General features: G+C 44.3%; 2 protein-coding genes across 2 annotated transcripts; both read left to right on the top strand.

Moving 5' to 3' along the window:
- Nucleotides 1-2,302: 2,302 nt before the first annotated feature.
- On the top strand, nt 2,303-8,957 carry LOC307027303 (uncharacterized protein; the record flags this gene model as incomplete). Its single annotated transcript, XM_079695525.1, has 9 exons — nt 2,303-2,429; nt 2,548-2,710; nt 2,905-3,097; nt 3,395-3,463; nt 3,786-3,854; nt 6,568-6,673; nt 7,040-7,110; nt 7,190-8,384; nt 8,941-8,957. 9 exons carry the CDS (start codon nt 2,303-2,305, stop codon nt 8,955-8,957), a joined length of 2,010 nt encoding a protein of 669 aa, XP_079551651.1.
- Nucleotides 8,887-11,384, top strand: LOC307027302 (uncharacterized protein; the record flags this gene model as incomplete). Its single annotated transcript, XM_079695524.1, has 5 exons — nt 8,887-9,527; nt 9,725-9,775; nt 9,900-9,932; nt 10,447-10,515; nt 11,128-11,384. Exons 1-5 carry the CDS (start codon nt 9,401-9,403, stop codon nt 11,382-11,384), a joined length of 537 nt encoding a protein of 178 aa, XP_079551650.1. The 5' UTR covers nt 8,887-9,400.
- Between the last annotated feature and the right edge of the window lie 15,044 nt (nt 11,385-26,428).

The following is a 26,428-nucleotide window of genomic DNA, read 5'->3' as shown; positions in this document are numbered from 1 at the left end:
GCATGATTGAATTGAAGAACAACTTGTGCACCTTAAGGGATGCAAACTTGTTGTTTTGGAAGCCCCTCTTTAGTTTTTCACCTGCTGGGCCCAGAGTAGAATGCTTTGGTGAGCATAAACTAGAGGGGAACAGCAAACACCAGTGTGATTTTGGTGAAGTTGTGACTATCTTGGACAAAGATATAGGGGGGGGGGATCCAAATCCGGCAGCACCTGCTCTGCTGGATTTGGAAGCCCCTCTTTAATTTTGTACCTGCTGGGCCCAGAGTAAAATGCTTTTGTGAGCACACACTAGAGGGGAACAGGCAACAGTGTGATTTTGGTGACGTTGTGACTGTCCTGGACAAAGTTGTAGGGGGGGTGCCATATCTAGCAGGAGAAATACCTGCTCTGCTGAACATGTTATGTAGAGAACAGTGCATATCTTCCCTATTGACACCAGTAAAAACCTAGTCTAAAATAAGGAACATTAATAGTGTGATAGAGGCACAGATATAAGATCAATAATACACTTTATTTTAGGGCACCTTTCAAAACATTCAATGTCACTTCAAAATAAAATAAAAAATAAAATTATGAGTGGCATTACAATACAAACATGTGTTGAGTAGGAAATCACAGAGGACAATCACATTCAAAGGAGCAATTAAAGTGAGTGAAGCCAGTTTGAAAAAATTATCTTTGAGGCTTGATTGAAAATAACACATTGTCTGACATTATCATCATTACTGTTATATAATTGCTTACTATTCGTGGTTATCAAGTATCAGACACTTAAACAACAGTGAAGGTTTTAAGAAATAGGACTATACTGACAAATTACATATTATCCTGTCATTGTCTGTGCTGAAGGAGGAACATAACAGAGTGGGACTACACTTAAAAACGGAAGTTTGTTCCAATACGAAGATTGTGACAGATCTGAAAAGTGTCCTTAAAACGGGCCTCCTCGCAATTGTATGCACATTATTTATTCAACCGTTTGCTGTTTAATCTGATGGGAAATAAATATATCATTCAAAAGATGCGCGTCCTCGCGAACAGGGCTTCAATCTACGGCAAGGCTTCAATCTACGGCATAACACCGGCATTGCTGACTCTTCTCAGCCTCTCAAATCATATTAAATTGATCCTTTTTCCATTAAAGGGAAACACTGCTTTAGCAAGGGAGCACCACGTTCCCAGCGGGTAACCACGAAAATTATTTCAGTGTCCGGCCCGGGCCGAGCAGGCATCATCATATGTCCGAAAAATAGGCAGAGTATCCGGATTACATGGAGCTCAGCTCAATGTTACAATAAGTTATAATTTACTTTTAATAAGGTAACTTTACCTTTGTTTACATGCATCCAATCATGAATGTATACATTTGCCCTTAATAATATTTTGACGTTTGGGAATCAGCATTCCGTGGAAATTCACAAGGGGGAGGGACTCCCCGGACTGCGGTGGCAGTGAGGCCATATTCGCATTTCATTCCCCAGACGTCACAAGTTCAAGGTAGGACTGGTGTAAAAAATTAAATGACACTGCTAATGTTATCTTTTAATTCTTGTTTCGAAGCATGTCACTGTTTTTATATTGGAAGCTTGTTGAAACTGTATGGAATGACAGGTTTTAGGCTAAAACGTTAGCAGCTACGGCTAATGCTAGCTTATTTGGGGACACATGTCAGCATTCATCTAGTCAGTAGGCCTACATTTGCGTTTTTTATTCCAAATAATGTTATTTAAGGCAGTTTTTTCCATACATTTATTGAGCAAGCATTTGTAGAAAATATTGATGAGTTTAATTCATCCTGGTAAGTTCCAACTCCATGTGAGTTGGAACTTAAAAGTAAAATTAGCATGCTTCACAGACATAGCATGCTTCACAGACATAGCTGTTAGCCCGTTGCTGCGTTAACAGTGAACTATGCTCTGATTAAGTTGATGAAATATCTCAGATATTTAGCGTGATTGCTGACTGTTACCTATGTTATTGCCGTCTTATAATCACAGCTTTCCATGTCTTACATTTGTCTGCACTTTTCAAGCTGTTAGCTGCTGGAAGCAGCCAGTTAGTTAGCCATCTGTTTCTGCATCTGAATTTAAAGTTCATTTAAACCCATACAGCATAACAGCGTTAACACTGGTTGAGATTTTGAGGGAAGCATCCAGTGAAAATATGAAGTTGAACAGTTTATTTTGTTTATAGATGCCAAATGCAGTGACTTATCAGCCATTGTTACACATATTAAGCTGTCTCAGTGGTATGGCTTGCATAGATAATCAAAGGTTCTGTTTTCTCACCAACAGTGAAAATGACGGATATGACATCAGCAAGACCTCGGAGAGCAAAGATTAAACCGCGAGAAGAGGCTGCACATTTGTCATCCGTGTGCAAAGACAAGGATGGATTTGATGTGAAATTCATCAATTCCTACAAAGGTGAGTGACAAAAGTATTTTGTCACTATTTTGTGTACTATTCTTGTCATGAGCATGACAAATGTGTATTGTTGTTTAACCTCATCACTTCTCCTGACCCATCCTCTGATCTTTGTTAGGTCGAGGAGTTTTCAGCTGCCGACCGTTTCAAAATGGAGACTTCCTCATTGAATACAGAGGGGAAGTCATTACAAAGTCTGAACGTGAAAACCGGCATAAACTATATCATAATGCACTCAAGGTTTTCATGTTCGACTTTCGTTTTAATGGACAAGAGTTATGGTAGGTAAATATTGTAATGTTATTTCTAAATGTGTAGTTACCCAGACATACAAACACTGCTATATTGATGTTAAGTTGGGCATACAGTGTACATTTTGAGACTTGTTTTGTCTATATGTATTTAATCTAATGCTAGTTTGCTGTGGTTGTAATACTGTTAGTTTGTAATTAGAATTGTGTCCTTGCCCAATCAGTGTTGATGCTGCCAAAGAGGACAACTCCCTAGGGAGACTTGTCAACGATGACCATGTGAACCCGAACTGCAAAATGAAATTGATCAAAGTGGATGGAAAGCCCCATCTTTGTCTTTTTGCACTCAAAGACATCAGTCCCGGACAAGAGATAGCTTATGACTACAGCGATTCTGATTGGCCATGGAGACGCAGGGTAATTATGAATGGTGTCTTGTATCATCACTGCTATGTAAATCTATCATTTAACACTATTTTCACAACAAACATAGCTCTGCCATGTCCAATATGTTAGTCACATGAAAAATTGAACAGTTATATAAGAAATGCTATTAATACATAAGATGATTTTAAATTATGGCCATTGACTTGATGACCTGTTATTGAACTATGAGGTGGATATTGTGTGTTAACTCACAACAAGAGCCAGTAAAGCATTTGTGTACTACTATGGATGTTTAGTGATTCAACTTGGTCCTTCTTCATCCCCAAGATTTCCACTGAGACTCTGCATGAAAATGCTGCCATGACATCTGAGTCCCATTGTGATGACATTCAACAGGTGAGTTAACCACAACTCAATGTTGGTATTAGTTACATGTTTCTTTCCAGTTATAAACCATGTAGACTGGATTTGAATTGTGAGGTTCGATACACAGGTCCTGTGTATCACTCTACTGGACCGCTTTAGACACTAAGAGGACTGTGTGTCAATGCCTTTTTTCTTCTTACTGTTAAACTGAATGATCATACTCTTTAGATATTACATACTATAATCAGTGTCTTTCTACATGATTGTGTTAACTCACAACAAGAGCCAGTAAAGCATTTGTGTACTACTATGGATGTTTAGTGATTCAACTTGGTCCTTCTTCATCCCCAAGATTTCCACTGAGACTCTGCATGAAGAAGCTGCCATGACATCTGAGTCCCATTGTGATGACATTCAACTGGTGAGTTAACCACAACTCAATATTGGTATTAGTTACATGTTTATTTCCAGTTATAAACCATGTAGACTGGATTTGAATTGTGAGGTTCGATACACAGGTCCTGTGTATCACTCTACTGGACCGCTTTAGACACTAAGAGGACTGTGTGTCAATGCCTTTTTTCTTCTTACTGTTAAACTGAATCATCATACTCTTTAGATATTACATACTATAATCAGTGTCTTTCTACATGATTGTGTTAACTCACAACAAGAGCCATTAAAGCATTTGTGTACTACTATGGATGTTTAGTGATTCAACTTGGTCCTTCTTCATCCCCAAGATTTCCACTGAGACTCTGCATGAAGATACTGCCATGACACCTGAGTCCCACTATGGGTTCAACATTGTCCATGGCAGATTTGTCTTGCCTCCTTTATAATAAACAATTAACGAATCTGGGCGGGATTATCAGTATTTTATTACATTTGGGGAGTGCCAAATTTGCTGTACCGGATGGCACAGACCTTTATATTTATCATTTTATTTTATGAATGATACGGACGTTTTTAATAAGTAACCGCTGATCTACTGCAAAGGCGTAGTGCTGCGAGTAAAGACGGAGAGAGTTGCCGTTGATTAGTTAACACACTTGCTTATTGCTTATACAGGACTGTCTCAGAAAATTAGAATATTCTGATAAAGTTCTTTATTTTCTGTAATGCAATTAAAAAAACAAAAATGTCATACATTCTGGATTCATTACAAATCAACTGAAATATTGCAAGCCTTTTATTATTTTAATATTGCTGATTATGGCATACAGCTTAAGAAAACTCAAATATCCTATCTCTAAATATTAGAATATCATGAAAAAGTATACTAGTAGGGTGTTCAACGAATCACTTGAATCGTCTAATTAACTCGAAACACCTGCAAGGGTTTCCTGAGCCTTGAAAAACACTCAGCTTGGTTCAGTAAACTAAATCACAAGTATGGGGAAGACTGCTGATCTGACTGCTGTCCAGAGGACCGTCATTGACACCCTCCATCAGGAGGGTAAGACACAAAAAGAAATTTCTCAAAGAGCAAGCTGTTCACAGAGTGCAGTTTCAAAGCACATCCACAAAAAGTCTGTTGGAAGGGGGAAATGTGGCAGGAAACGCTGCACAACCAAGAGAGATGACCGCAGCCTTAACAGCATTGTGAAGAAGAGTCGCTTCCAGAATTTGGGGGAGCTTCAAAGACAATGGACTGAAGCTGGAGTCCAGGTATCAAAAGTCACTGTTCACAGACGTGTCCGGGAAATGGGCTACAATAGCCGTATTCCCATGGTCAAGCCACTTCTGAACTCAAGACAACGGAAGAGGCGTCTGACTTGGGCTAAGGAAAAGAAGCACTGGACAGTTGCACAGTGGTCCAAAGTCCTCTTTTCAGACGAAAGCAAGTTTTGTATTTCATTTGGAAGTCAAGGCGCCAGAGTCTGGAGAAAGGCTGGAGAGGAGCAAAATCCAAGTTGCTTGAAATCCAGTGTGAAGTTCCCACAGTCAGCAATGGTTTGGGGAGCCATGTCAGCTGCTGGTGTTGGTCCACTGTGTTTCATCAAGCCCAGAGTAAATGCAGCTGTGTACCAAGAGATTTTAGAGCACTACATGCTTCCGTCTGCTGAAAAGCTCTATGGAGATGAGGAATTCATTTTCCAGCATGATCTGGCACCTGCCCACAGTGCCAAAACCACCAGTAACTGGTGTACTGACCATGGCATTACTGTCCTCGATTGGCCTGCAAATTCCCCTGACCTGAACCCCATAGAGAATATGTGGGGTATTGTGAAGAAGAAGCTGAAAGACACCAGACCCAACAATGCTAATGAGCTAAAGGCCGCTATTGAAGCATCCTGGGCATCCATAACACCCCAGCAATGCCACAGGCTGATTGCCTCCATGCCACGCCGCATTGATGCAGTAATCCGTGCAAAAGGATTCCCAACCAAGTACTGAGTGCATTAATGGACATTTTCAAATGTTTGATTGTGTTTTGCTGTTATAAATCTTTTTTTTTTACTTGGTCTGAGGAACTATTCTAATTTTTTGAGATAGGATTTTTGAGTTTTCTTAAGCTGTATGCCATAATCAGCAATATTAAAATAATAAAAGGCTTGCAATATTTCAGTTGATTTGTAATGAATCCAGAATGTATGACATTTTTGTTTTTTTAATTGCATTACAGAAAATAAAGAACTTTATCACAATATTCTAATTTTCTGAGACAGTCCTGTAGATAATATGTTCAAACACTTGGAGTAATTCCCTCTCTTGTGCGGAAAAAGTACACGTTTGGATTAATGTTGTGTTGAAGTTCATTTATCAGATAAATATGTTGTTTTTACAAAGGGGAGAAGGAAAATGAAGTCCTTTTTTTAATGTTGTATTTGACGTTTCTGACCAGGAAAAAGAAACCAAGGAGCTGTTGGTTATTCTTGTGATTATGTTAAATTTTAGCTATGTACAAGACGCTTATTTAAGATATATTTACATGGGGACAATATTATTTTAATTGAAGTTACAGTACATTTAGTATTTTAATTGCAACAGTGATGGTTTCTCCAGTCACATCTGCACTAGCTTACCTGTCAACCCATTTAAGATTAAAATTAAGTCGGAGACAATGTTTTAAATTGCAAGAGTAAAGTATTTTTTATTGTTATTTCATAATCAATGTTTTTTGTCCACAGAACTGTAAACATGAGTTGGTCTCCTCAGTTGTACCAAGCTTGGACAAATGTGCCAGGTGTCGTGGACCCTTTGCTCCCTTGAAGTGGATTGGTGTGAGATGTAAAAGTGAGTATTTTGTTTTGATAAATAAATGGTGTCCATGAATGCTCAACCATACATTTTATTATAATGGATTTTTTTCTGTCCGAATGTTGTTTTTGTCAATGGAAGTTTATCATTTCAATTTGACCTGCTTTTTAAAATATGGAATTGATTTCTATTTTATTCTCATACTGATGATAAAAAAGTAAAGGAACAAACTACATAAATGCTACATTACAAAATACTATATTTGTAGAGGGCAACAACTTCTTTGTGGTGATTAAATCTGCCTCTGAGAATAAAAAGAGTGAGTCAGTAAGTCAAATGCTTACTTCACTTGTACAATATTTTTGAAACTCAATAGTAATGACTTTGTAATGCTCTGTTCAGTTTGCTCCTGCTTCTGGCACAAATCCTGCTATGATCAAGAATTGAAGATGAACCTGAAAACACAGCAATTTGTGAGTTGGTTCTCTGAATTAATCTTAAAGTTGTGCACTTAAAGGCTCATGGTAATAATACTCCATTTCTTTATATCAGGATTTCAAAGAACCAACTTCAGATGAAGCTACATCAGAGGAGGAGGAATATGTACCAGATTCTTATCCAGACAGTTATTCGGATAGTTCATTGGAATTGTTAATCGAGCCTCCAAAAAAAGTTACTAAAATACAATCTATTGAAGCGTCGTGCAGTGAGTCTGCATCGAAGAAGACAGAAAAAAGGCACATTCTAGGAGGTTTCATGGAAGAAGAGGAAAAAACTTTGCCTAACGATGCCGTCAGCACAGCGCACCTTGAAAAGACTTGTAGAGAAGCCAAACAAGCACTAGTATTAGGAGTTCAAGCTAAAGACAATGCTACCGTAACATCTGTTAGGGAACGAACCGAAGCTTCTGAAGATCAGTGCTTACTTTCAAACAAACCCTCTTCTGTAAGCCACAAAACGTTTTGCTACATTTGTGGAAAACCACAGTCAAAATGTACACGTCACTTGAAAACCCATGAGAAGACAAATGTGGATGTTGCTCGAGCTTTAGCACTCCCAAAGGACTCAAAAGAACGTACGAAAATGCTCAACAAACTACGGAAGAAATGGAAGTATGAACACAATAAAGAGGTTTTAACAAGTGGGTCCGGTTTGCTGAAACTTAGACGCAAATCAAAGAAAGGGTATGATTCAAAAGACTATGTGCACTGCATGTATTGCCAGGCTTTGTATCTTCGGAAAGATCTGTGGCGCCATGTACGGATATGTTCTTTAAAGCCTGTAGGAGCCAATGCAGGGTCAGGAAGAACTAGGGTCTTGTCAATGGCCAGTATGGCGGAGTCGACATTGTGTCAGCAGATATCACCAGGTGTTTGGAAGCTGTTAACTGCGATGAAATATGATGACGTTTCTGCTGCTGTCCGCAGCGACTTCTGCATTCTTCAACTGGCCCAGTCATTCTTCAACAAACATGGACAGGATCCCACCAAATACGATTATATTCGACAGAAACTCAGAGAAGTTGGAAGACTTCTTCTCACGCTGCGCAAAGAATTTTCCATACAAACCCTTGAGGATGCTGTAAGACCTGCCAACTTCCATGTGGTCATCCGTGCTGTCAAAAGAGTGTCTGGATTTGAGGAAGAAAAGCACTTCTACCAAACTCCAAGCCTAGCACTTAAGTTGGGCCACTCATTGCGAAAGATATGTGACATCATACACTGCAGAGCTCTGATGGCAGAAGACAGTGAGCTTATAAAGTCCACCCAGACTTTTCAAACATTGTATACCTCAAAGTGGTCTGAACTTGTCTCACACACAGCTTTGACAACCTTACATGAGGCACACTTCAACAAGCCATCTACTCTGCCTTTTACAGCAGACGTCCAACTTCTCCACCAACATCTGGAGAAAACCGCAAGTTTAGCATATGAGGAGTTAGAAAAAACGCCATCACCACATATCTATGCTAAACTTTGCAAAGCAACTCTGGCAAAGATAATACTCTTCAACCGAAGACGTGGAGGAGAAGTGTCAAAAATGCACGTCAAAGGCTTTCTCGAGAGGGACACAACTGCCTTACACAAGGATGTTGCCGTTGGACTTTCAAAGTTTGAACAAAAACTTTGTAAACATTTTAGTCGTGTGGAAATTAGGGGGAAAAGAGGGCGCAAAGTTGCTGTTCTGCTATCACCAGACATTGTTGATGCTTTAAAACAACTCTTAAGCAAAAGAAAATAATGTGGAATTCCAGAAGACAACTATTTCTTGTTTGCAAGACCTCAATGTTTGACTCCTTACAGAGGACAGGACTGTCTGAGGATTTATGCTAATGAATGTGGCGCCAAGAACCCCGAACTTCTGAGGTCGACAAAGTTGCGCAAACATGTTGCAACTTTGTCCCAAGTCTTGAACCTCAATAACCATGAGTTGGACCAAGTTGCTGACTTCCTAGGACACGATATTCGTGTCCACAGACAGTATTACAGGCTCCCAGAGGCAACAACCCAGCTGGCAAAAATATCGAAACTCCTCCTAGCCATGGAGAAAGGGTCCCTCCAAGATCTTCAAGGCAAAACACTAGAAGAGATTCAAATAGAAGGTATTACTATTTTAAAGTTATTTAAAGGATTACAAGCACTGTGAACAGTCATTTACTGAAGCAAAATGTAATATATAGACAACCTTTAGAAATCCATCATTATAACTTTAGCATTCATCAAGCTTCAGATTTATCACAATTTTAAAAAATGGTAATTTGCAATGCTAAACGTCTTTGATGCTAAAAGTTTTATTTTGACAGATAACTTGGACTTGACTGATATCGGGGAAAGTGAAGACAGTGAGGCGAAAGAGGAGGATCCTGTCCCACATCTAAAGACAAATATGGGTAAATGAATGTAAATATACAAACATCAAATTATTAAAATCCAAATAAGAATAGTAGATTATGGCCACACAGTCTGTGTGGGCATCTTAAATATCTTAAATAGTAGAACTGTTTAACTGATTTATCTCATATTTGAATTGGCACCAACCTGTTCACATCACATGACCAATTATATTGACCTGTACTAACATTTGCAGGGATGGAGACAGCAAGGCGTCCTGTTGAGGAACCTCCAGGCACCTCAGATGGTAGGACCGCCCCCCCACCTCAGTCCTTCAGTATACTCAGATATTTTAATGTAATTGCATGTAGGCTAAGCAATGTTACTGAAGGTTACCATGCGTTTTCTAATATTATATTATCCATTTTCAGATATTGATTCCGCCCTAGAAGGCCCTTCTAAAGGTATGAAAGGAAGATAAGTTTTTAACTAGCAAGTATATCTCAAATGAGGGCTTTTAGTCATCTTTGGTTCAACAACAGATTTATATTCAAGAGTTGAAAAGCTTTATTTTACCTTGGACTACTTTCTGGTCAGATAATTGTCCTTCAAACATTCATCCCCATCTCCACTTTCCAATGATTTTCCAAATCACTCAAATTCATTCATTAAGTGCAACACACATTTCCTCCCGTCTTTTACATTTTCAATTCAATTCAAAGGCTTTATTGTCACATGCACAGAAGCTAAAGTGTAGTCTGGCAGTGAAATTATTGCGTCCCAATCCCCTCCAACAATGCAACATAGTATATACAGGGGCAGTTCCATTCTGGTGATGTGCTGTGCAGTTTTCACCACCCTCTGTAAAGCCTTTTACAGAGGGTTTTGTAATCATGTAATAACATAATAGCTGAAATGAAGATTGAATATTTACACAAATCTCTTGGTTAAGATGGATGTTTTGTTCTTCTTTTCTAGCATTGAACACAAATGCAAATGAGAATGACAAGGAGCCTAGCAGGAGAGGGGACATGCATGAGCCACCTGGTAAATGTACACAACACATACACCAAATGCTACTACCAATGAGTCACTTTCTCAAGCATGGAGGTTAAACCCTGGTTCAGGTTATTGTGAAGCATTAAACGTTAAAGCCATGAACTGCATTTTTCTGTTAAACTGGAAGATTTGAGTTTATCATGACCAAATATTTAAAGAATATGGTTTCCTGAAACTATATTGTTACATGCATCTTTTTCCTGTTAAGTCATTTAAAAACATAGTGAGGACGAAATACAAGTCTCAGAAAACTTGATCCTGTAAGTACTATTATTATGTCAAATACTAACCTTAAGCTGCGTAAGTTTAAAAAAAAAACGTAACCCTACATACAGAAGAATCATTCCTGCAAGCTCTGCACAGTTAGACTTACAGATGTTTAGATATGGCAAAGAGCAAGCATTAGCATTTGATCCCTACATGCTATTGTTCAGAACCAGCACAATATCAGAAATTGGAAGAAAGAAAGCCGGAAAGACAGTTTGATGGCTTCATCCCAAACCCATTTGTAGTTATAGTTTTAGTAAGTAACATAATACATCTTAAATAAAATATGTGTTAACGTGTTTACCATTGACTAATCTCTTTTTCTGTTTGTAGAGTCACTTGAAAATGCTGTGGAGAGGAATCCCAGCAGAATGAAAAAACAGAAGTGGTCTCCAAAAGAGGTGGCAGCAGTTTTGAGACACTTTAATGCACACATTGCCAAGGGGAAATTGGCGACAATGATAGAATGCAGACAGTGCCAAGCTACAGAGCATCCTATTCTGGCTGGTCGCTCTTTGCAGAATGTTAGAGACTTCATCAGGAACCAAGGCACGACTCAGAAGAAGAAAGCACTGCTACAAAAAAGATGACATTTAATCGAACATGGAGTGAGGACAGTTCACAGTTAAACTTTAATTATTATGTTACATGTAGGAGAAATGTTTTATTATAAGGATAATTACAAGATTAAAGCTGTTATGTTAGGAGAATAAAAATGAAATCATTCCGGGGGCTGAGGGGTTGTTGCAGCACATAGTTATATTGAAGGATTGGAACTTCACGGATCAAACACTAATAAACCAAACGTTGCTTCAACAGAAACTAACTACCGTAATAAGGTAAACAACTATCCACAATCCAATTTCATCAAAACAACTTCACACCCGCCGCCCTCTGAGCTGGACAAATCACACAGGTGTCTCTCTGCAGCCAGAGGAGAGAGGAGGGGTCAGGGACCGTCTACGAAGATACTATACTCAATAACTCCTCTGTTGCTTAAACTACACATGCAAGTCTGCGGAAATAGGTGGTTTTAGTAGTTTATTTGCAGTATTATTTTCAGTGTTGCACTTTGTAGACGGTCCCTGACCCTATTTAGGGGCAATGGATGTCCACTTGCGGGAGACGACAGACAGTGGTGCGGTTAGCCAAAGTGACAATGGATGTCCACTTGCGGGAGACGACAGACAGTGGTGCGGTTAGCCAAAGTGACAGACCTAATGTTAGACCAATTTACAGGCAATGGACGTCCACTCTCGGGAGAGAGACCTCCAGCATGTGTCCCTGACATGGAGACTCTGTTTATTTCACTCATCCAGGACAGAGACCGGGGAAATCTCCTCTCTGTGGCCCCTCCAAGACCCCCAAAGGACGGACCACAGACCTCCAGCATGTGTCCCTGACATGGGCACCTCCATAACCTTGCACACCGTGAGTCCCCGGACTCCCGGACTTAAGCACTCCCCCACGGACTAAACCCAGATGTTCACACCCTACAGAACTCCATGCCCCTGGTTAACCTAAAGGGGGTGGATTTTGCGGTGCTTTACCGTCGGCACATCGGTATCCATATTCGGCCTTATTCACGGCACCACCACCCCTTCTGTGGAGGATATTCTCATGCTCCTGGTAACCCTTTAAATAGTCTGATACAGTCAGGGCTCATCACCGCACTTTACAAGCCATAAATAATGTTTAAATGGTCGGGGAAAGTGTTTTTAAACGTCTGGAAAAGAGTTGTAGCCTGTCATTTTGCAGGATATCATTTAACATGTAACCTCTCCTGGAAATGCACAGAATATGTCCATTTCCAGGAGAGGTTCCATGTTAAATTATATCCTGCAAAATGACAGGCTATAAGCCAGGAACAAGTGTTTGAAAGGCGGGGAAAAGTTGTTTAAAATAGTCGGAAAAGTGTTTTTAAACGTCTGGAAGAGAGTTGTTGCCTGTCATTTTGCAGGATATAATTTAACATGGAACCTCTCCTGGAAATGCGCAGAGTATGTCCATTTCCAGGAAAGGTTCCATGTTAAATTATATCCTGCAAAATGACAGGCTATAAGCCAGGAACAAGTGTTTGAAAGGCGGGGAAAAGTTGTTTAAAATAGTCGGAAAAGTGTTTTTAAACGTCTGGAAGAGAGTTGTTGCCTGTCATTTTGCAGGATATAATTTAACATGGAACCTCTCCTGGAAATACGCAGAGTATGTCCATTTCCAGGAGAGGTTCCATGTTAAATTATATCCTGCAAAATGACAGGCTATAAGCCAGGAACAAGTGTTTGAAAGGCGGGGAAAAGTTGTTTAAAATAGTCGGAAAAGTGTTTTTAAACGTCTGGAAGAGAGTTGTTGCCTGTCATTTTGCAGGATATAATTTAACATGGAACCTCTCCTGGAAATGCGCAGAGTATGTCCATTTCCAGGAAAGGTTCCATGTTAAATTATATCCTGCAAAATGACAGGCTATAAGCCAGGAACAAGTGTTTGAAAGGCGGGGAAAAGTTGTTTAAAATAGTCGGAAAAGTGTTTTTAAACGTCTGGAAGAGAGTTGTTGCCTGTCATTTTGCAGGATATAATTTAACATGGAACCTCTCCTGGAAATGCGCAGAGTATGTCCATTTCCAGGAGAGGTTCCATGTTAAATTATATCCTGCAAAATGACAGGCTATAAGCCAGGAACAAGTGTTTGAAAGGCGGGGAAAAGTTGTTTAAAATAGTCGGAAAAGTGTTTTTAAACGTCTGGAAGAGAGTTGTTGCCTGTCATTTTGCAGGATATAATTTAACATGGAACCTCTCCTGGAAATGCGCAGAGTATGTCCATTTCCAGGAGAGGTTCCATGTTAAATTATATCCTGCAAAATGACAGGCTATAAGCCAGGAACAAGTGTTTGAAAGGCGGGGAAAAGTTGTTTAAAATAGTCTGATACCTCCAGGGCGCATCACCGCATTTTACAAGCCAGGGAAGGTGTCGGAATCCTGGGTAAACATTGTTTAAATAGTCTGACACCTGGCACTGTATTTGCCCCTGGGAGAGGTTCCATGTTAAATTATATCCTGCAAAATGACAGGCTATAAGCCAGGAACAAGTGTTTGAAAGGCGGGGAAAAGTTGTTTAAAATAGTCTGATACCTCCAGGGCGCATCACCGCATTTTACAAGCCAGGGAAGGTGTCGGAATCCTGGGTAAACATTGTTTAAATAGTCTGACACCTGGCACTGTATTTGCCCCTGGGAGAGGTTCCATGTTAAATTATATCCTGCAAAATGACAGGCTATAAGCCAGGAACAAGTGTTTGAAAGGCGGGGAAAAGTTGTTTAAAATAGTCTGATACCTCCAGGGCGCATCACCGCATTTTACAAGCCAGGGAAGGTGTTGGAATCCTGGGTAAACATTGTTTAAATAGTCTGACACCTGGCACTGTATTTGCCCCTGGGAGAGGTTCCATGTTAAATTATATCCTGCAAAATGACAGGCTATAAGCCAGGAACAAGTGTTTGAAAGGCGGGGAAAAGTTGTTTAAAATAGTCTGATACCTCCAGGGCGCATCACCGCATTTTACAAGCCAGGGAAGGTGTTGGAATCCTGGGTAAACATTGTTTAAATAGTCTGACACCTGGCACTGTATTTGCCCCTGGGAAACTTCAAGGTTATATTCATGTTTTATTATTTATTTAATAATCACATGATTTTTACAAAAACAGTATACACAGTATACATATATACAATAATAATAATAATAATAATATAACAATATACATAATAAAAACATGAAAAGTGGTGAAAATGAGAAAATGTATCCGAAAATAGTGCCTCCTAATGCGGGCATGTGGACAGTAGCCACAGACTCACAGGCACACACACACATGCAGAGATCCAGGGGGCGGAGCACATGGCTTTTTTTACCCAGAAATAAGTCTATGAGAGGCGGGGAGACTCAGAGGACAGGCTGCGTCACCTCACTTTGTAACCCAGGAAAAGAGCAGGAATTCTGGCTGCGTGAGTGTTAAAAGTGCATTCATCTGTGTTAATCCGACAGCCGCAGAGGTGCTGACGCAAAGCAGGCGGAACAAATTGATTATTTGAACCAGGAATAAATGTTTGCAAGGCGGGGAAAGTGTTCCTGCAGCCCCTCCATAACGGTAATAATGATTAGAAATGATTTCCAGGGCAGAAAGCGTTTTTTAAATGTGGAAAAAAATATGTTAAACTGTTTAAAAAGCACAAAGTGATTTGAGTGCAGTTCTCATGTGTCCCCACAGGAGGTCGCGTCGTCCCAGGGAGCACAGTGCATGGTGACAAGGTACGATTTATACCCTAAAATAGCATGCTAAGTGTGGGTGGATTCGTTTCAAAGCATGCACACTCTGCTCGTGTCAGACTTCCATCAAATAGACCGGGGAAAACACCTCTCATTAGCCCCTCAAAGACCACCAAAGGACGGACTAAGCAGCTCCAGCACGGCTCCCTCACATGGAGCTCAGGTTATTTCATACCTCCAGGAGAGGGACCGGGAAAACCACCTCTCTGTAGCCCCTGACAGAGCCCCAAAGGACGGACTAAGGACCTCCGGCAACAGTGGCACTTCCATAACCTCGTGCACCGTGAGACCCCGGGCCCCCGGACTTAAGCACTCCCCCACGGACTAAACCCAGATGTTCACACCCTGCAGAATCTCATGCCCCTGGTCACCTTTAAGGGGGGGTGGATTTTGCGGTGCTTTACCGTCCGAACACAAGCATCAATATTCGTCCTCCTTCACAGCAGCAGCAGCAGCAGCAGCAGCAGCAGCAGCAGCAGCAGCAGCAGCAGCAGCAGCACCTGCCCTGCTGCACTTCCATAACCTCGTGCACCGTGAGACCCCGGGCCCCCGGACTTAAGCACTCCCCCACGGACTAAACCCAGATGTTCACACCCTGCAGAATCTCATGCCCCTGGTCACCTTTAAGGGGGGGTGGATTTTGCGGTGCTTTACCGTCCGAACACAAGCATCAATATTCGTCCTCCTTCACAGCAGCAGCAGCAGCAGCAGCAGCAGCAGCAGCAGCAGCAGCAGCAGCACCTGCCCTGCTGGAGGTTCACACTTTAACTTATTTGTATTCGTTTTTTTTTGTTCCCCTCCTCTGCCTTACACATCCTCCCACGCTCGAGCACTCCTCACTCGGACTAAACCCCTCCATGCACACCGCCAGAACCAGAACCTCACGCCCCTGGTGACCTTAAAGGTGTTTGTCTTTGTTTGTTTTTGTACTCCACATAGACAGGCAGGTGTTCAGCACCACGGACAGAGCGGGCCCGCTGCTGCTGCTGCTGGAAGGTGGAACACTTTGAGTCTTTTTATTTTCTCTTTTCTCCCTGCTCCTGCACACACCTTTTGTTCCCCTCCTCTGCATTACACATCCTCCCACGCTCGAGCACTCCTCACTCGGACTAAACCCAGATGTTCACACCCTACAGAACTTCATGCCCCTGGTTACCCTAAAGGGGTGGATTTTGCGGTGCTTTACCGTCCGCACATCGGCATACATATTCGGCCTTATTCATGACACTACCACCCCTTCTTTGGAGGATATTGCAGGATATAATTTAACATGGAACCTCTCCTGGAAATGCACAGAGTATGTCCATTTCCAGGAGAGGTTACATGTTAAATTATATCCTGCAAAATGACAGGCACTGTATTTGCCCCTGGGAACCTTCAAGGTTATACTAATGTTTTTTAATTTTTTTTTTATTTAATTATCACACCACTTTTACAAAAACAGTATACAAAATAAACATAATAACAACATGATTAACAGGGGCCTGGGGGCCATATTAGCCGTCTAACTTGTACAGTGCACCGGGGAAAAAAGGTTGAGTCCACGGCCCCTTTCCCCTCATCAGGAGTACCAATCGGTCCTGAAGAAGAGGTATCGCTGCTCTCCGCCCCTGAATCCTCTTCGGAGGTAGCTGACGGTGGTAGACCTCCTTCTGATGATGATGCTGCTGCAGCTGCTGCCGCCGCCCTGAACATGGAGCGGATCTTCAATGCCTCCTTTATTCCAGGCGTATTCGCGTAGAACCGGTCTGCAGTGCTTACGTCGTGGCACATAAACCTAGCCAGAATCGACCTGCTTTCTGGATCTTGGTGATGCTTGATATTGTCAGCCAGGGCAGTGCGCAAGATGGTGAAGGTGACGGCTGTTTCTAGCCCAGCATCAGCCCAAGCCCTCTTCAAGTGAGCGTTCAGGTTCTTGGAAGCCTGCTTCCCCGATGTGAAAAGGAAGAATTCATTCTGAGGACCCGACAAGCCCTCTTTTATCCCCATCCACCGCATGACCCAGCTAAACTCCTTTATTGTAAGCACCAGCTGTGCTTCACCAAATGTCTTGGCAGTCTTGTGATCCTGCACGTGGATGATGTAGCCCTCAGCAGTGCCCCTTCTGTCCGCCTCAAAGACCTCCGTGTTGGTCATGTTTGCATACACACCCGGACGGTGGCCATACAGGAGGCTCCAATGGAGGGTTAGATAGCCATATAGCAGGTACTGGGTGATTGAGGTCGGATTGCTAGCCATCAGGTCAAGGAGATCAGGGATGCGCTTCTCAGCGGCCGCCATGGCGGCGAGAAGCTCCGCCTGGCTCGGCAGACGATCCAGCTTGTCCCTCTTCACCTTAAACTGGTGGAGAGTGACAGACTTTTTCAAATCGTTAATGTTGGCTTTCACCTCTCTGATGATGTTGGTCATATCAGACTGGGTGAGCCTGCACCCCCGGAGCTTTGATGCAGACAAGTACCTCAGGAAATGGTTCACAGTCTTCAGGAACAACAGCGATGTTGTGACTGTCCGGCCCGACTCTGAAATATACTTGCTCCAGCCACGGACCCTCTTTGTGTCTTTTAGAAACAGCCAGTCTGACAGCCGGTCAAAACCATGGGCCATGAATACTATGAAGTTCTTTATCCGGCTGACATTGGACATACAATTCTCTTTCCGTTTTACTGTCGGTGCAAGACCCTCACAATGACCTCTGTATGTCTGAATGTACGTCTCCATGCTTTTAGGCAACGTGATTTCACGCATGGTATTCCGCAGTCCCTTCCCAGTGCACCATTGATTTTGGGAAGAGGGCCAGTCCTTAGCCAGATTAGCTTTCAGCTTATTGGAGACAGACGCACGGGTCTTCTGGCATACAGGGGTCTCACTACAGGAGGCTTCTGGGGACCACATGACAGTCTTCACTGGGGTCTTGCTTCCGGAGGCTTCTGGGGAACGCATCACAGACTTGAGAGGGATCTCACTCGCAGAGGCTTCTATGGACCGCATGACAGTCTTCACTGGGGTCTCACTACCGGAGGCTTCTGGGGACCACATGACAGTCTTCACTGGGGTCTTGCTTCCGGAGGCTTCTGGGGACCGCATCACAGACTTGAGAGGGGTCTCACTACCGGAGGCTTTGTCGGACCGCATGACAGTCTTCACCGGGGTCTTGCTTCCGGAGGCTTTGTCGGACCGCATGACAGTCTTCACCGGGGTCTTGCTTCCGGAGGCTTCTGGGGACCGCATCACAGACTTGAGGAGGGTCTCACTCGCAGAGGCTTCTATGGACCGCATGACAGTCTTCACCGGGGTCTTGAGAGGGGTATTGCTGCCGGAGGCTACTGAGTTCATGTCGGGGGTACTTGGGATTGCTACGCCCTTAAATCGTATACATTCTTCGTCTTCCTCAAGCAGAGCAGCAGTGGCATTCTGCTTCCTGGGTTTTAGACCCTGTTTTAGCCTGGAGCGCAGGGTCTTCACCTCATCAATGAGGGCATCCTTCTGAGCCCTCAATGCCACATTGTCCAGCCTCACCTGCATGCAGTCCTCTTTGTCACACTCGGTATGTGGGGAGAAGGGTGGAGGGTGCACCGGGTATTCCTCCTCATTGTCTATATCCAATGATGTAGCCATTCCAATGATGGGATTAGTCTCTCGGAGGTCATGGAGCAACTGCAGGGCCACACTATGCTTCAGCCTTGCCATGACCTGATGTGCCTCATCTCGGGAGAACTCAGGGTGGTCACGAGTTACATGACGGTGTAGTTTCCTCCCAGCATACGAACACCCTGTGATGGGACAGGGTTTGGTCCGAACATTTATTCTACCACTGGCCATTTTAAGAATGATGCCTCTTTCATCCAGGTTCCGCACTGCATGTTTGTGCTTAAGGTGCTTATTCAAAGCCAGATAGCGGAGGCTGCACACCGGGCATTCGGTCAACATCCTTCCAAAAACACACACAATGAATTATATTTAAATGGTTTTCTGTTTCTCCGTTTATATGCGTTAGCCAACTGCTGATTGCAACCATGGGTCCGATGCTTCAATGCAGGGAACACGGACCAAGGGGAGGACTTGGGTTACCACCTGGTTAAAATGGTCCCACCTCCGCACCAACGCGACTGGCGATGGGTCCGATACATTGATTGTTTTTTGTTTCATGGTTCTGCCACGAACTCACAAGACAGTTTTGGGTACAAAACGTGGGGGTAACAGTACCTCCGGGCGCTCCGTCCCGCTCCGGCTTTCGCCGCAGCGGGGGGAGGAGGCATTGAACCCCTCGCACCTGCCCCCGGAGGAGGCAGGGGAGTCAGGTACCCGGAGGAGCACGGTCGACGGCCAGGGCGAGACCGCCACACCGCACTGGAGTCAGAGTTCCGAGTTTTTCGAGCCAGGTCCCGGTGAAACGCAGTACGGAGCACCCGGCAGGAACGTCCAGCAGACCCCCCCCGCGCGGTTCCCTCGTCCCTCGGAAGAGGCGGAGAGGTGGGTGTTTTTCATCTGCTGGCGGACTGCCGGGGAGAACGTGCTGCTCGGGAGCCAGGCTCAGAGTTAGTGGAAGTGAGAGCCCGTGCACCTGCCTTTTACAGCAGGCACGCGCTGGTATCGGGGTGGGGAGAGAAGGTAGATGCAGAGGCTGCAGAAACAGCCAGAGCCTTTCCCCTCTAACACACCCCTCATTTGGTTCATGAGCACTGGGCAGAGTCCCCTGTCAACTCTCCTTATATTCCTCCGGAGACCAGTTGGGAAATGGCAGCATCCCACTTCACCTGGTAGACCAATATCGTTAAATGAGCTCAGTAATGTACTGCACAACATCACATGGGTAAAATGAGCTATATCATGCACTGCAAAATCACATTTGGTTTATTTCCAAAAAGCCTGGAAAAAACACATATCCATCATGTCCTGTAAAATATCATTCTTTGTTTATGTCCGCTCCAGGATTACCCGTAGTTTGGATGAACCGACCGCCAAGCACCGGAAGCTGGACCCGGGGAGGAGGCCCTCCGATGGCGGGTCAAATTTGATGATACCGCAGCTGGCTGGACACTAGACGTAGAAGAACACCTGGGCGGGACCAGGCATGTCCCTCTTTGCAGACAAGCATATGTGCTCCCAGGAGCAGAGTCAATCCCACAGTTTGGAGGAACCGACCGCCAAGCACCGGAAGCTGGACCCGGGGAGGAGGCCCTCCGATGGCGGGTCAAATTTGATGATACCGCAGCTGGCTGGACACTAGCCGTAGAAGAACACCTGGGCGGGACCAGGCATGTCCCTCTTTGCAGACAAGCATATGTGCTCCCAGGAGCAGAGTCAATCCCACAGTTTGGAGGAACCGACCGCCAAGCACCGGAAGCTGGACCCGGGGAGGAGGCCCTCCGATGGCGGGTCAAAGTTGATGATACCGCAGCTGGCTGGACACTAGCCGTAGAAGAACACCTGGGCGGGACCAGGCATGTCCCTCTTTGCAGACAAGCATATGTGCTCCCAGGAGCAGAGTCAATCCCACAGTTTGGAGGAACCGACCGCCAAGCACCGGAAGCTGGACCCGGGGAGGAGGCCCTCCGATGGCGGGTCAAAGTTGATGATACCGCAGCTGGCTGGACACTAGCCGTAGAAGAACACCTGGGCGGGACCAGGCATGTCCCTCTTTGCAGACAAGCATATGTGCTCCCAGGAGCAGAGTCAATCCCACAGTTTGGAGGAACCGACCGCCAAGCACCGGAAGCTGGACCCGGGGAGGAGGCCCTCCGATGGCGGGTCAAATTTGATGATACCGCAGCTGGCTGGACACTAGCTGTAGAAGAACACCTGGGCGGGACCAGGCATGTCCCTCTTTGCAGACAAGCATATGTGCTCCCAGGAGCAGAGTCAAACCCGCAGTTTGGAAGAACCGACCGCCAGAGCACCGGCACGAAGCCGGGCCGGCGGAGGCCTTCCGATGGCGGGTCACGTTTGCCATTCGATCAATGTCTTTGCAGACAAGCATATATGTGGTTGTTACGCAGGATCAAATAGGTAGTTTGATGAAGTAGGGTCCTGTGCCCGGAGCAAGGCCAATTGCTGAATGCCGCAGCCGACTAAGGCCGCTATGCCACAGTGGAGGATGAGAGAAACAGGTGTTTGTTTTGCATTCCGCGGCAAAGAGGGGAGGTGGAACTTCCACCCCGCTACGGAACCTGTGGTGGGACCCCTGAGTCAGACGGTTCGTCTTGGAAACGCTTCATATCGGTCGGCCTGGGAGGTAAGAGACACGCAGGGTAACGGACACGCAGGGTTACCCCCACGCAGCCCACGCAACACGGAGGAGGCAGGGGAGTCTGGTACCCGGAGGCGCATGGCCGCAACACCGCACTGGAGTCAGGGTTTCGAGTTTTTCGAGCCAGGTCCCAGTGAACGCAAGACTCCAGCAGGAGCCTCCAGCAGACCCCCCCGACGTTTCCCTCGTCCCTCCCGGCCATCAGAGTCGAACCCGCAGTTCGGAGGAACCGACCGCCAGAGCACCGGCACGAGGCCGGGCCGGCGGAGGCCCTCCGATGACGGGTCGCGTTTGCCATTCGATCAGTGAGAAATCAGAAGAGGAAGGGGGAAGAAAAAAGACTAACTTGTCTTTTTGGAGAACCATCAAAAATGGGTGAAAATGAAAAAATGTATCCGAGAATAGTGCCCCATAAGGCGGGTAAAGTCCCCTGTCAACTCCCCTCACCTTCCTCCACACTCTGAAAAAGTCAGAGTTATTTTTTGGAGAACCATCAAAAATGGGTGAAAATGAAAAAATGTATCCGAGAATAGTGCCCCATAAGGCGGGTAAAGTCCCCTGTCAACTCCCCTCACCTTCCTCCACACTCTGAAAAAGTCAGAGTTATTTTTTGGAGAACCATCAAAAATGGGTGAAAATGAAAAAATGTATCCGAGAATAGTGCCCCATAAGGCGGGTAAAGTCCCCTGTCAACTCCCCTCACCTTCCTCCACACTCTGAAAAAGTCAGAGTTATTTTTTGGAGAACCATCAAAAATGGGTGAAAATGAAAAAATGTATCCGAGAATAGTGCCCCATAAGGCGGGTAAAGTCCCCTGTCAACTCCCCTCACCTTCCTCCACACTCTGAAAAAGTCAGAGTTATTTTTTGGAGAACCATCAAAAATGGGTGAAAATGAAAAAATGTATCCGAGAATAGTGCCCCATAAGGCGGGTAAAGTCCCCTGTCAACTCCCCTCACCTTCCTCCACACTCTGAAAAAGTCAGAGTTATTTTTTGGAGAACCATCAAAAATGGGTGAAAATGAAAAAATGTATCCGAGAATAGTGCCCCATAAGGCGGGTAAAGTCCCCTGTCAACTCCCCTCACCTTCCTCCACACTCTGAAAAAGTCAGAGTTATTTTTTGGAGAACCATCAAAACTGGGTGAAAATGAAAAAATGTATCCGAGAATAGTGCCCCATAAGGCGGGTAAAGTCCCCTGTCAACTCCCCTCACCTTCCTCCACACTCTGAAAAAGTCAGAGTTATTTTTTGGAGAACCATCAAAAATGGGTGAAAATGAAAAAATGTATCCGAGAATAGTGCCCCATAAGGCGGGTAAAGTCCCCTGTCAACTCCCCTCACCTTCCTCCACACTCTGAAAAAGTCAGAGTTATTTTTTGGAGAACCATCAAAACTGGGTGAAAATGAAAAAATGTATCCGAGAATAGTGCCCCATAAGGCGGGTAAAGTCCCCTGTCAACTCCCCTCACCTTCCTCCACACTCTGAAAAAGTCAGAGTTATTTTTTGGAGAACCATCAAAAATGGGTGAAAATGAAAAAATGTATCCGAGAATAGTGCCCCATAAGGCGGGTAAAGTCCCCTGTCAACTCCCCTCACCTTCCTCCACACTCTGAAAAAGTCAGAGTTATTTTTTGGAGAACCATCAAAACTGGGTGAAAATGAAAAAATGTATCCGAGAATAGTGCCCCATAAGGCGGGTAAAGTCCCCTGTCAACTCCCCTCACCTTCCTCCACACTCTGAAAAAGTCAGAGTTATTTTTTGGAGAACCATCAAAAAGGGCTAAAAGTGTTGAAATGTATCCGAGAATAGTGCCCCATAAGGCGGATTGAGTCCCCTGTCAACTCCCCTTACCTTCCTCCACACTCTGAAAAAGTCAGAGTTATTTTTTGGAGAACCATCAAAAAGGGCTAAAAGTGTTGAAATGTATCCGAGAATAGTGCCCCATAAGGCGGATAAAGTCCCCTGTCAACTCCCCTCACCTTCCTCCAGAGCCCAGTTCAAAAACTTTAAGTTTGGTAAGAACCATGCTGGGGGGTCTCCAGGCAACAAAATGTATCCGAGCCAAAGTGCACATACAGCGGATGAATTCCTCCATGAAGTTACACAGCCGTTTTTTTTCTGAGTCCTCTCAAAAACCGGGTTTCCGATTTCGTGCAGAAGGTAGCTTGTAAAACATGAACGTTTTTTTACAACGGAGGAGGGGAAGTCTGGATTCCCCTCTCCGTTGTACCTTGCAACGGGGGAGGGGAAAAGTGTTCGGGGCTTCGTCCCGAAGCGCCGAACACTTTTCCCCTTCTCCAATTTTTCAGATCCCCTCTCCCTATTTAGGGGCAATGGATGTCCACTTGCGGGAGACGACAGACAGTGGTGCGGTTAGCCAAAGTGACAATGGATGTCCACTTGCGGGAGACGACAGACAGTGGTGCGGTTAGCCAAAGTGACAGACCTAATGTTAGACCAATTTACAGGCAATGGACGTCCACTCTCGGGAGAGAGACCTCCAGCATGTGTCCCTGACATGGAGACTCTGTTTATTTCACTCATCCAGGACAGAGACCGGGGAAATCTCCTCTCTGTGGCCCCTCCAAGACCCCCAAAGGACGGACCACAGACCTCCAGCATGTGTCCCTGACATGGGCACCTCCATAACCTTGCACACCGTGAGTCCCCGGACTCCCGGACTTAAGCACTCCCCCACGGACTAAACCCAGATGTTCACACCCTACAGAACTCCATGCCCCTGGTTAACCTAAAGGGGGTGGATTTTGCGGTGCTTTACCGTCGGCACATCGGTATCCATATTCGGCCTTATTCACGGCACCACCACCCCTTCTGTGGAGGATATTCTCATGCTCCTGGTAACCCTTTAAATAGTCTGATACTGTCAGGGCTCATCACCGCACTTTACAAGCCATAAATAATGTTTAAATGGTCGGGGAAAGTGTTTTTAAACGTCTGGAAGAGAGTTGTAGCCTGTCATTTTGCAGGATATCATTTAACATGTAACCTCTCCTGGAAATGCACAGAATATGTCCATTTCCAGGAGAGGTTCCATGTTAAATTATATCCTGCAAAATGACAGGCTATAAGCCAGGAAAAAGTGTTTGAAAGGCGGGGAAAAGTTGTTTAAAATAGTCGGAAAAGTGTTTTTAAACGTCTGGAAGAGAGTTGTTGCCTGTCATTTTGCAGGATATAATTTAACATGGAACCTCTCCTGGAAATGCGCAGAGTATGTCCATTTCCAGGAGAGGTTCCATGTTAAATTATATCCTGCAAAATGACAGGCTATAAGCCAGGAAAAAGTGTTTGAAAGGCGGGGAAAAGTTGTTTAAAATAGTCGGAAAAGTGTTTTTAAACGTCTGGAAGAGAGTTGTAGCCTGTCATTTTGCAGGATATCATTTAACATGTAACCTCTCCTGGAAATGCACAGAATATGTCCATTTCCAGGAGAGGTTCCATGTTAAATTATATCCTGCAAAATGACAGGCTATAAGCCAGGAAAAAGTGTTTGAAAGGCGGGGAAAAGTTGTTTAAAATAGTCGGAAAAGTGTTTTTAAACGTCTGGAAGAGAGTTGTAGCCTGTCATTTTGCAGGATATCATTTAACATGTAACCTCTCCTGGAAATGGACATATTCTGTGCATTTCCAGGAGAGGTTCCATGTTAAATTATATCCTGCAAAATGACAGGCTATAAGCCAGGAAAAAGTGTTTGAAAGGCGGGGAAAAGTTGTTTAAAATACTCTGATACCTCCAGGGCGCATCACCGCATTTTACAAGCCAGGGAAGGTGTCGGAATCCTGGGTAAACATTGTTTAAATAGTCTGACACCTGGCACTGTATTTGCCCCTGGGAGAGGTTCCATGTTAAATTATATCCTGCAAAATGACAGGCTATAAGCCAGGAAAAAGTGTTTGAAAGGCGGGGAAAAGTTGTTTAAAATACTCTGATACCTCCAGGGCGCATCACCGCATTTTACAAGCCAGGGAAGGTGTCGGAATCCTGGGTAAACATTGTTTAAATAGTCTGACACCTGGCACTGTATTTGCCCCTGGGAGAGGTTCCATGTTAAATTATATCCTGCAAAATGACAGGCTATAAGCCAGGAAAAAGTGTTTGAAAGGCGGGGAAAAGTTGTTTAAAATACTCTGATACCTCCAGGGCGCATCACCGCATTTTACAAGCCAGGGAAGGTGTCGGAATCCTGGGTAAACATTGTTTAAATAGTTTGACACCTGGCACTGTATTTGCCCCTGGGAGAGGTTCCATGTTAAATTATATCCTGCAAAATGACAGGCTATAAGCCAGGAAAAAGTGTTTGAAAGGCGGGGAAAAGTTGTTTAAAATACTCTGATACCTCCAGGGCGCATCATCGCATTTTACAAGCCAGGGAAGGTGTCGGAATCCTGGGTAAACATTGTTTAAATAGTCTGACACCTGGCACTGTATTTGCCCCTGGGAGAGGTTCCATGTTAAATTATATCCTGCAAAATGACAGGCTATAAGCCAGGAAAAAGTGTTTGAAAGGCGGGGAAAAGTTGTTTAAAATACTCTGATACCTCCAGGGCGCATCACCGCATTTTACAAGCCAGGGAAGGTGTCGGAATCCTGGGTAAACATTGTTTAAATAGTCTGACACCTGGCACTGTATTTGCCCCTGGGAGAGGTTCCATGTTAAATTATATCCTGCAAAATGACAGGCTATAAGCCAGGAAAAAGTGTTTGAAAGGCGGGGAAAAGTTGTTTAAAATACTCTGATACCTCCAGGGCGCATCACCGCATTTTACAAGCCAGGGAAGGTGTCGGAATCCTGGGTAAACATTGTTTAAATAGTCTGACACCTGGCACTGTATTTGCCCCTGGGAGAGGTTCCATGTTAAATTATATCCTGCAAAATGACAGGCTATAAGCCAGGAAAAAGTGTTTGAAAGGCGGGGAAAAGTTGTTTAAAATACTCTGATACCTCCAGGGCGCATCACCGCATTTTACAAGCCAGGGAAGGTGTCGGAATCCTGGGTAAACATTGTTTAAATAGTCTGACACCTGGCACTGTATTTGCCCCTGGGAGAG

Source organism: Notothenia rossii (assembly GCF_949606895.1).
Source record: "Notothenia rossii genome assembly, contig: scaffold_73, whole genome shotgun sequence".
NCBI classification, from domain to species: domain Eukaryota; kingdom Metazoa; phylum Chordata; class Actinopteri; order Perciformes; family Nototheniidae; genus Notothenia; species Notothenia rossii.
The sequence above is the reverse complement of the archived record's forward strand: the minus strand, read 5'-3'. Positions and strand labels throughout refer to the sequence as shown.